Source organism: Barbus barbus (assembly GCF_936440315.1).
Source record: "Barbus barbus genome assembly, chromosome: 20".
NCBI classification, from domain to species: Eukaryota; Metazoa; Chordata; class Actinopteri; order Cypriniformes; family Cyprinidae; genus Barbus; species Barbus barbus.
In genome coordinates this window covers 6,284,283-6,296,761 of record NC_136748.1, presented here as the reverse complement: position 1 = coordinate 6,296,761, position 12,479 = coordinate 6,284,283, and the positions used below count along the sequence as shown (strand labels likewise).

General features: G+C 37.8%; 1 protein-coding gene across 2 annotated transcripts in view; it reads right to left on the bottom strand.

Moving 5' to 3' along the window:
* The window catches only part of LOC306886062 (disheveled-associated activator of morphogenesis 2-like), a 155,264-nt gene that overhangs the window by 70,870 nt on the left and 71,915 nt on the right, over nt 1-12,479 (bottom strand). For both annotated transcript variants that reach the window (XM_079442926.1, XM_079442927.1), the window contains exon 2: nt 2,859-3,090. In XM_079442926.1, the coding sequence (XP_079299052.1) occupies nt 2,859-3,090 (232 nt within the window). The remainder of the gene's footprint in view (nt 1-2,858; nt 3,091-12,479) is intronic.

The following is a 12,479-nucleotide window of genomic DNA, read 5'->3' as shown; positions in this document are numbered from 1 at the left end:
ACTGAAACAAATGCTTTTCAGCCAGTGTCTGCAGAGTTTAGAATTACATCAATGTGCAGCATTTTGTACAAATATAGACTTATTGTTTAATACAAATGTTATAGTTTGTATTAAACTATCATAATTTGTGCATGCAGTGATTAAAATGTGCATTTGTGGAACAGGCGACGCACGTGCATTCATTCACATCTCTTCTGAGTCGATTCTATTTGATTCATTTAATTTTGAGACTTTCATTCCGCCCGTTTAGCCTTGCCCAATCCACACACACACAGCTCGCGATCCACACGCAGCTGAGCCTAAGAAAATCAGCGACCACTAGATGGCACTAGCCCCAGTCACCTGTGCTCATTCCATTGTGTACACTTTTATGAATGTTACATTGTGTTTTCCTTGTTTCTTTTTGGTTTGGCTATTCTACTCTGCCCGTAGAAATATAATAAAAATGTTTTATTGAACTTGTTCTAATTTAACTAGTCTTAGGACACAGAATAGCTCATATTAATTTAGCCAAACAAGAACGTCCTGATGGTACCTTTTGTGTTTTTTTTTTTTATTCTATTAGAAAACAATGACACATGCAAACAAAGAGCGTTCAGTGCGAGGTCGCTCTGGTGAACGGTAACAGGTTAATGAAGAACGTGGCAAAGTTGTCAGGTCTAAAAGGGCTCATGACATTTTTTAACAGTTATTTTAATATGCTCCTTGAGGTTCACCTAACATGTATGCGGAAAAAATATTATATTCAACAATATAATGTTATATTCATATTATATTATTATATGTGTTTTAATTATAAAATTGTTTACTTCTGGTTTGCAATGCAGCTTCTGTAAAATCCAATACTGTTGGCTGCTTCATCTTTCAACAAAAGTTTATTTTAGAACTCTCTACTAAACTGTGTCTTGTTTACAAAACAATCTGCAGTCAAATGCTCCAAACAAACATATAACTCTTGAACGCGATCTGGGGCACCATTACAAACCGTCCACTTGTTTCTGGCTATCAAATCCTTCTGAAGTCTATACAGAGACACAAACAAGCTGTTTAAACAGGGTGCATCACAACAAACACTTTTTTACTCTTCCATTTATCCTGTTGTCAAGAGATTTGTAAGGACCACCCATTAGCCCAACAACAGAATTCAACGGTGTAGGGGCGTGTATAATGCATGTAGGTCTTTTACTTGCACTACTGTAGTGTTTATCTAATTTCATTAGGATTCAGTTTCAACTTGATTCTAACTCTCACAATCACAAACTCACCAGTCTGATCTTAATCAGAGGGTGCAAGGTTAACCATTACCTTTAAGTCGGCCACCTACTGCTTACTCATAACAAAAAGTGTTCTTTGTTTGGTCACTTCAATACAACTTGTTTTTCGTATTTATACACACATTTGAACTTCTCAAGAAAACGTTCCGCCTAATTCACAACACGTGCGTACGCACATGAGCTTGTTCTTAAACTCGTTCTTCTGTTAGTGAATTTGGAGTCTTCTAAATGAGCGCCCGTGTGCACGAGGTTAGTGATTAGCATAATACACGCCCAAACCAGCTCCATATAAGGGCTTTCCGCAAAGCGGCACTTGTCCAGAGAAAGACAATTATGGCACCGAAACAAAAGACAAAGAAAAAGAACTTTAACGATAATGAACATGAGGTTTTGCTGTCGGAGGTGGAAGCCAGAAAAAATGTGCTATTTAAAAGCGACTGAACAGCCATTCGTCACTCTCAGCAAACATATCTGTGCGCTCTCTAAAGACACGCTCTCTCCTTAGAGCACGCGCCGCAATGTCTTCAAGCAGTACCAAGTGTGCCATGCCTCCAAACACAAGGTGAGACACAATAATCACCGTTTATATAAGGATAGATCAGGTGATTTGTTGTTTGGACCTCTAATTTTATATATATATATATATATATATATATATATATATATATATATATATATATATATATATATATATATATATATATATATATATAATTGAACCTCTAATTATACTTTATTATCAATTTTAATGTCTAGTTACTTGTCACCCACCCTATAAATAACATATCTAATTATATGTAGGGTTCTTTATACATGCTTATAAGGCCCCGGGCGTACATGATTATTGCGTACGTGTGGTATAAGTTGTTCTTGAATTTTTTCGTACATTTAGAATAACATTTAGTACGAAAGTTTTTGATGAATCATGCTTTATTCGTGAAAACGTCCGTACGCACATTTCATGCAAACTTTGTGCGTACGCATGTTTAGTGAATGAGACCCAATGATTTTAGGAGAGTTCAGAATAAATCAGATATAACATTTTATTTGTTGGGTAAGAATGTATCATGCCAATTACATAATTAAACAATGAGAGTTGGGGAGGGTGGGCGGGCGGGGCCTATGATGTTACTATGATGATGCATAATGCAGAACTATTCATTGATGTCTTGCTCTGAAGGCAGATATACTTATGCATATGCATGTAACAAATCCCACAATAACCCCACCCCCTGCCCCCCGGAACGCGATCACTCCCTACCTCACTCCGGGCCCCGCGTCAGCTAAGGATGTTCCAAAATACTGTTGTTTGGCAGCAGCAGAGATCAGCATTGAGTTTGTTTCACTGAACTAGTAAGAATATGCCTCAACCTCAATAATGAAAGTCTGCATAGATTCCTGAAGCCTTATTTATGATCAACTTTTGTTCTAAAAGTGTTCCAAACTGCCTAATGTTAGAATTTAGATGCTAAAGCTTATGTGTTACATGGATTATGGATATGGATTACTTGAAAGAATAGAGGAATAAATTAAACATATTTAATGGCATAAACCTGACCACCAGAATAGCTGGCAAATACTAACCACCAATTCAGAGAAACGGGCATGCAGTTCTTCCTCCGGGGGCATGGGGGCACTGAACTCCAGCAGCTGCAGCGGTACACTGTCTTTCAGGTTGATCTCAGGGGGTTCACTGCTGCTGAAGCAGCACAGGAAGCCCAGGGTGGGCCGTGTGCGCTTCCGGGGAGGCATCCTCTCCAATCCGGAGGGGCCAACAGCCAGAGAGGCGAAGAGTCTGCTATCTAGGGGGCATGATCTGAAAGAGAGAAAAGAACCAATCAGGATTAAAACACACACACACACACACACACACACACACACAAGATGTCTAGATAATCATATATCACAAACTAGATGGTTTTAAATCTACTGAAAAACATTAAAGAGATAGTTAACCCAAAAATAAAAATGGTCATCATTTACCCACCTTCATGCTGTTCCAAACCTGTATGAATTTTGTCCTTCTGTTGAGCACAAAAGAAGATATTCTGAAGATAACAGCTGCTGTTAGCCATTGACTCCATAGTATTTTTTCCATTCTCACTTTCCATACATGTCAATGGCTACCAGCAACAGAAGACATAAATTAATACAGGTTTGGAACAACTTGAAGGTTAGGAAATGATGACAGAATTTCCATTTTTGGGTGAACTATCCCTTAAAGACATATGTCAAGAAACTGAATACATGTGTCGAGCATTCAACCACAGAAATAAAAAGCCAAAATCTGCTGAAGTTTGAAGTCTCCCATTAACAGTTTTGAATCCTCCCTTTATTTTTATTTTGTATTATTATTATAATTTTTTAAAGCCCTCAATACTCCCGATACGATGTTCCCTAAACACGACTCATGTACACGACTGATGTTGAATTTAAAGCAGTTTTAAAGCAGTCTAACAGCTTTAATTGCTCAACATCAGAATGGGAACATCAATGAAAAACAGAGGCTGTTGTTCTACAGGCTGAACCCTTCAGCTGTGTGGAGTGGCCGTGAATGAACTGGGTTTCTGAAAAGCAACCACTCTCATCACTCTCCAGAACTTCTTCGGTCCATGTGGGCAAAGAGAATGGAACCGCCTGGCACCTCTCTGGATGTGCTGGAATAACCCCCGGGGCACTACAAAGACTTCTCTGTTTTCAGGCTACAATGTTCACCAATGGCAAAAGAGAAGGAAAGTGAGAGAGGACATGAGTAATTGCCAGAAGAGGCGGCTGTACCCATCACACTCACCGGAACAGAGAAGACAAAATAGAGCCCAGCATTCTAACGATGTAACAAGTACATTAGGTGTTTTGGGAAGTGTTCCCGGTTCCGGTTGACCTAATTAATGCAGCCTAACAATCCTTTAATGGATTTGAATTATAGAAATGCGACAGTGTATTATGTGTAAGCCAGGTTAAAGAGATGGGTCTTTAATCTAGATTTAAACTGACAGAGTGTGTCTGCTTCCCGAACAGTGTTAGGTAGATTGTTCCAGAGTTTGGGCACTAAATAGGAAAATTATCTCCCGCCTGCAGTTGATTTTGATATTCTAGGTATTATCAAATGGCCAGAGTTTTGAGATCGCAGCGGACGTGAAGGACTATAATGCGATAAGAGCTCACTCAAATACTGAGGTGCCAAACCATTCAGGGCCTTGTAGGTAATTAGCACGATCTTAAAATTCAGATTTTACCATTCTGACTTACCATTCTGATTAAATCAGAATGGTAGTGGTTTCCAAAATTGTAACAAGGAAATATAACTGTCAGCATTGCTTATAGACCCTTTTAGGGCCGACGTGAGAATGACGTCGCATCGCTAACTGGAGGCAAAACAAAGGGAAAACTGGAGGCAGCCAATTCAAATTAGCACAGATTCGGCTACACAAGAAGCTTAAAATATCATCTTGTTGTGATGTTGGGTGCCCAAATCGATGTAGTAGAGGCTCCAATTTGAAATTTTAACGCATACCTGCTGCCACTGCCAGACAAAAAATTACGATAGCTGTAGTTAAACGAGATGAAACGAGCGGACTGGACAGAAACAATCATCAAAAATGATTGCGTTTGCAGCGCACACTTCTTATCAGAAAAGGTTCAATTAAGTATTGTCTTTTGTTGTTATGGGCACATCTAAAGATTTCTTATGGATCTCAGTACTGTTGTGAATGAAATGTCTGTGTGCATGTGTGTAAAACAACAAACTGACGATTTATATGTTTAATCATTTGTAATTGTATACACAGTGTTGTGATTAATTGTGACTGGAATAATGTAGATGTAAAAATAGTTGCCTGCTGACATTGAAATATGTGACCAGTTCTGGCAAAATGAGTCGGAAGTCGCACGGGCTAATTTTGAGCTATAGGCAAAAGAAGTGAAAAATGTCAGTTTTGGTCGAATTTGAGGTTTTCACAAAAAATAGGTAATTAAGCCCTCTTCTAGCGATCCCAATGCTCCAAATAGTAATTAAACATCTAAAATTATCTTTATCTGTACGCTTTCTGAGAGGAGTACCTTTTTCTCTGCGCACTTCTGGACAACGGCTACTGCTTCTCACCACAAGTTGTAAGTCTATTGTTGCAAAGCGCAGCATTCCAGCTTTGTTAATATTCATATGGAATTCTCAATGACATGAGTCCAAACCAGTGAAATATGATTTTCAAACCCATGCTGATGACAATCATGCTGACTGACATTTGCAAAGCATAAGTGCATACATATGTATTGGCGAGATTCACATCATAATCTGTTATGACTGACATGAACGTTTAGTTAATAATTGGGGGAAAATCTGATGTGTAACATTATATTTGATCCATGCATTACAGTAGGTCTTAATATAGATCTGTCTCAATGTTACATTAAAAGAGAAGACGGAATCACTCGCTGCTCTTGATAATTTGCATCTTTGTTCTTGTTTTTAATAACAAAGATAAAATAAAAATAGCTATATTGTGATTAATAATATAGTAATTATTATTAAGAAAAGAATTGGAGGAAAATATGCAACGTTGCTTGGTGAACTCGATTTTTCTCAAAATCAGATCTGCTGCTTCTATTGCCTTCAAACGGCTGTAGCTCAGTCATTTTTTATCTGATTCAAACAATCATTTATCATTTTATGACAAACAGTCATATATCATTTTGAAGATAATTTAATGGAGAACTCATTTTAAAAAAATTGCGCATTCCGACTCATTTTGCCAGCACCGGTCACATATATATACATCTTCATGACGAAATAGACACAGTGAATTTGTCTTAACTATACACGTTAGATGTGACTCAACCGGAGGGAATCCTGTCAGATCGTCCATCCTTTGAGTGAGCGTGATCGGCCAATCTGGTTTCGTCCGTTAAAGTTAACCTTTCAAATAACAATCATGGTCCCGGACAGTGAGTGACCTTACATATGCAGGTAAAATCTGAATTTATCCAGTTATTGTTACAAAAACAAGGAAACAAACTTCATAGCTAGTGTTTGTGAAGCGGTCAGGGGACTCTTTCTGCCTTTCTGGGACTCTAAGCTCCACCCACAGAAAAACATCAAAATGTTTACTAACAGAAAAAGGGTCTATAGCAAACCCTAAAAGTGCTATTACAAGTGTTTGCTACAAAAAAAATTAAAGGGGTCATGAACTGAGAAATCAAAATTCCCTTGATCTTTTGACATATAAAAGATCACTGTACTATAAAAACATCCTGTATGTTTCATAACTCGTTACTCTAAAGACACCTTATACTGAAAGCAGTCTGCCAAAACGACTGCTTTTGGAAAGTTCTGCTCTGTGATAATAGTGTGGATAAGTGCCACCTTAACAGAAGAAGATCGACATCACATAGTGCTTTCGAAAGAGGTGAACTGTGCCGACTATATCGCATCTGACAATCATATCAAAACACACAAGCGTGAGTAACTGTTTTTATTACGTGATCACTAGTGCTTTGTCTGTTAAACAGATCGTTTTATATGTACTGAGTATTTATACGTTTTAACCTAAATCACAGCAGCGTCCATCTGTGAAGGACGTAGATTGTCAAACATTCACAAGCCAATCACATTGGGCGTTTACTTCCAAGTCTACAATCCGCCATGCCTGTTCAAATGGAGAGTTCTGATGAGGGGGGTCAAAAACAGGACAGAAAATTGTGTAAAATTATTACAAAATTATTAGAAAATTATTATAAATTAATATCAAGATAATATGACATAATATGGTTGCTGGATTTTTGCCAGTCCAAGGTGGTCCGGTAGCTATAATTAGCTTGTCCAAGATAATCTGCCAAGATAAATTAATGGTCATCAGCAATCTAGACCAGCCTCAACTGGCTAAAAAACATGAGAACCAGATCAGGTTTCCGCTATATCAAGACGGCTTTCCTAACAAAAAGTGTTAGAGTTGAAAATGAATAATTTATTTTTATTCAGATCAATTAATTTACAAAAATAAATAAAAAATAAACAATCAAATGAATAAAATCTCATCATACAGATCAGTGATGGGCAACTGGTGGATCGTGGGCCGCATACGGCACGCAATGTCTTTTAGTACGGCCCGCTGGATCATATTAGACTCGGATGATCAATTTGAAAATATTTGAAAAGTCACGGAAAGATTGCTTTCAGTGTATGATGTTAATACTATCTCCAACCAGGTGAGGTTGCTAGTTTCCAGCCGCTCCCCATATTAATTTCAGCGTAGTAGGAAATGCACTCTACTGTAAACTTACTAATATTAGCAAATAATAAATTAAAAACTGACCATGAAAACAATATTTTTCAGACAAGATGGTAAACAGAATATCTTTTTAACAAGTTCAAGGGGATACCCATATGTTTGGATTGTTTGGAAATCTTTATTTTTATTTAAATCGCCATTACACCACTGCTCACAAACAATGGGGACGCCAGAGTTGCACTTGCCTCAAATTTCAAAGGTAACGTAGTCTAATTGCCTCAAATTTCAAAGGTATTTCAGTCAACAAAAGTTTTTTGCCAAATGCATGTACAAATGTACAAAAAGTCTTGATAATAAGAGGTCTTAAATTTGTGGACAGAAAGACAAGAATTGCTATAGATTAATGTGACTATTAAACTGAATATTTTCACTGAATAAACTTGAGCCCTGCACGTTTCAAAGTCAGGTGCTGCGCTGCTTTGTGCAACGTTACTGTGGTTACCGGTGTTGTGCCCATTTTCGACTCCCTGCCTAATTATTACTCTCGTTGAAATTGCTACTTGATTGCCTAATCCTAAACCCACCCCTAATCCTAACCCCTCCCTCACACCTAGCCCTAAACCTACCAATACTAGAGGTATAATAATCTGGCGGGAGTCAGAATTCGGCACTACACCGGGAACTGCTATATTCTGCTGTTCCCAAAATGAAATCTGCTGGCAGAGAACGAATTTGCATTTTCAATAAGATACTAAGACAGTGGCGGCTCGTAGGGGGAGGCAGTGGAGGCACAGCTTTCCCAAAATTTTGAGGTGAAAATGGGAGGAGGATGATTTAATGTCAGTAATAACCAAAGTATGTCAACCAATCACCATAGAGATGTAATATACTTGATATTAGTTTGAACGTCTCCCGTTGCGTTGATAATGTACCAAGTACTTATGATGAGTAGCGATATTGAATATTTGATCGATATTGAATATTTAATTAAATGGCACAACAGGCAGCTCTACAATGGCCGGGAAGTGCAAACCAAATCACAATTCTGAAAAAAATTAATTACAAACACAATGACAAATCTGAAAACAAAATAAGTCAGAAGACACAATGACAAATCCAGGTCTCTGCGGACTAAAAAGGGTGCGTTTCTCAAACGTTCAATGTTATTTTCATCTCATCTAAATTATAATGCCTGAATACTGCCTGATAAAGTAGCGTTTATGAGAGCTACGCAGTTTTTCTATACAGCTGTTACGAGTGAAACCGCTCCAAAAGCACTGGCAGAGAATTAATTAGCATTTTCAATAAGGCCTCTTAATGATGTTGTATATAACTCAATTTGTTTAATTTTCCTAATAAAAAGACTGTTTAACTCTTGATATTTTATGTTTATATTCTCCCCTTTTAATTCTCTCCACCCCACATAAACAAATCCTAATTTAACACACCTCTGCCTGTTTTTTTGTTGTTATTGTTTTTTTGCATTACCATTTGCTCAAATAGCAAAAGAATAATCAACAATAGTGTTTTCACAACTTATAAAAAGAAGGGGGGAAAAAATTGAGAGAGACTGATAACGGCAGTCAGAGCAGAGAACTATGTCAAATTTCCCATCACTCCCATAGACACCGTATTAGAAACACCCTCTCATTAGCATTAACTAGTTTTTTGTATTCTGATTTAAAGATAATATAATACAAGGCACAGTGTTGTAAATGTACATTTTTAATTTCATAGTAAGGGCAATTCATATAATACATTTAAACTGAGCTACTTCACCATCTCCAAACTTTGTACTGCTAGTCTGCTGTTCTTCCTGTATACCTTGATTGACAGATGTCTCGTCCAGTCAGCGAGCAATGAGTAATCAATTCTCAAACCAGTGGCACTGTCTCAAACTATACCTACCTCTTCGGGTTTGTCTGATTTGTCGTTGTGTTTTCTGACTTGTTATTTAGTTTTTTAGATTTGCGTTTGTAATTTGTTATTTTGGCCAGGTAAGTGAAATTATATTATCTTGCAGTAGGCTATGTGTGTTGTTTTCTTTACGTTTTCTGACTAAAATCAACCAAAAAGCCATTAAAGTGGTTAAGCAAATATAATAATAATAATAATCCTCATCATCATCATCATCGTCAGGGATCCCCAGACCAATACAATTAGTGTGCCTCCTCTATTTTAAAACCCACGAGCCCCCACTGTACTAAGAAATATTTATATGTTATTTAATATAATAATTGATTGATAATAATTGTTTAAATTAATATAATAATTGATACTTTTGACTCATCCCTTTTCTTGAAAATTGTTTAAAGGCTGAACTGTGAAGTGCAGGTCTTAAAAAGGTCTTTAAAAGTCTTATTTGATTTTAAAAATCCTGTAGATACCCGGTTATTTTATGGTACCATTTGAAATTATTATTATTTCTTTTCCGAATAAGCTCTTTTTAACTGTCCTCTTATGTTGTTTTGAGAAAGTTCTGTAGCCACTAATAAAAAAAATAGGATCTCTGTACAATTTGTTTGTTGCAAATTTACAGACAATGCAATTGAGATGTTTACATTGGCTTGTTGGGGTAATGGTGCTTCAATAAAAAGGAAATTGAGTAAAACTGTGTAAAAGGTGTGTGGACGTGGATTAGTAACCTGGCCCCTTGGTGTAAAGGAGAAAAAAATGCTGGCCCTCATCACTATCAAAGTTGCCCATTCCTGATATAGATTGTCACTGGTTACAACAAACAAACATAACCGGCATAACCCTTTGTTAAAGCCTTAAAGCTACATTATAAATACATAAACACAGCAAAGACAAATGCTACTTTAAACTTTAACACTGGGATAAGTTTAGTATATAATTTTAATAATTAACTGATATTATGTCAAGTCTCAGATGCTTGTGAGGAAGGTTAGGAAATATATTTCTGTGGCGAGTGAAGTTGCTGTCTATGTAGAACATTCTAAATCAGATGCATTATAAGGTTAAAGGTTAAATTAAAGATGCTGCCTCTTGTGAATGACCCCTAATGAATACATTACAGTTGTTTCATTAATGATATTGAAAACACCACTAATATAATTGCAGGTATGGATGTGTGGAAACACTGGAAAATGTAATTTGTGCATACATGGATGTATAATAATGTTCATACTATCTCATGCATTTTTGCAACAGGGCAGGGCATACTGGGTAACCTGTGTTGACTCTAAAGAGCACAGTGGTGTCTAAAGACAGACAGAGAGAATCCAACAGAGATGGTAAGGAGGGAAGGGGATGGCAGTTGCCATTTCTCATTCAGCCCACGACCACATCACACTATCCTGTGTGCTGCTGAAAGTAGGTCAGTGGAGGAGAGAGGGAGGAGCATTTCCTAACACACAATGCTCAAATGGTTTCTATATCTTGCATTACTTTTTCTCGCTTGTTTGATCAGCAGCATCTGTCTTAGGCAGAATTTCTGCAAAATCATAAGTTTTCCCTTTCCTTTTCTAGCTTTTCTTCTCAATGACATGCCAACAGAAACTTCCATAGTCCTACTGGTGGATTTGAGCCTCTGGGGAAGTTGTGCCACCCCTAGTTTCTAGGCAACCATAAACAAAATTGGTAATGTGACCACAAATATTTTAAGAGTCTTCCATTTTACTCTGATGAAGAGAGGCCCATGAAATAATTACATTTAGAAAATACCAAAAATGTCCAAACCAATTAAAGAGTAACAATTTAACTGATGTTCAACAAATAAAAATGTATAATGCAGAGAAACACTAACATAACACACTAATAAATTTATAATATTCAAATCCTTTAAAGGATTGTTAGGCTGCATTAATTAGGTCAACCGGAACCGGGAACACTTCCCATAACACCCAATGTACTTGTTACAGTACATCATAAGAAGAATGACATCTACGCTAATATTAGTCTGTTTCTTTCTTATTCCAAGGTCACCGTAGCCACCAGATCCAGTCTGTATCCAGATCAGATGGTGGATCAGGATCTAGAGATGACCTCTACAGCACTGAATGTCAGCAGAGACCAGGACAACTAGCTGAGCCCCAGAGACAGATCCCCAGTGAAGACCTCGTCACCTAGACGGCCATTAGGACAAGACCACGGGAACCAGATGAGTCCTCTGCACAATCTGACTTTGCTGCATCATGGAACAAACTGCTGGTTTGTCTGGCCAGTTCTTCATGGCCCCCCGACTAAGCCTGGTTTCTCCAAAGGTTTTTTCTCCATTAAGTCACCGATGGAGTTTTGGTTCCTTGCCGCTGTCGCCTCTGGCTTGCTTAGTTGGGGACACTTAATTTCCAGCGATATCGTCGACTTGATTACAGAGATACTATTGGAACTGAACTGAGCTGGACGATGACATCACTGTTTATACATCAATATTTATTGGTCTTTATTTAGGTGCAGTTTGGTGATGGCATGGGTGACGGAGTGCCTCGTCACAACTGGGGGCTGTAGCACAAGGTTACTGACGCAACATCTTGTTCCCCATTCAGGGAACCTAACTGAGATGACCTTAGCCATATAGAGGGACAAAAATATCACAGAAACATGGATGAGGGACCTTTTGGCTAGGGCCAATAAGCAACCAGCCACAACAAACTCTTGCAACCACATACCAACGTACCATAAACAGCATTGTGGCAATGAGTTATACACAATGTTAAACGCTATTTTCTTCTGCTGCTGTTACAAATTCAAGCAAATGCCCTTCTCTCTTCACATAGCCCTCATTTCTCCTCCTCCTAATTATTTGTTCTCTCTGTAAGCATGTTTTTGCACATTTCATCTTCCCCACACAGCTTGGGCTTTCTGTAATGTAAATACACTTTTCTCCCCCACACGTTTCCCCTAGAATTCATTTCATAATGTCCTCATGACAAAACCCAGGGGGGCTTAGAGGAATCTTTGGCATCCCAAACCACCTCTGTCACAGTGGCCAAATGGAATCTTTTCATTTTCTCTCATCTCT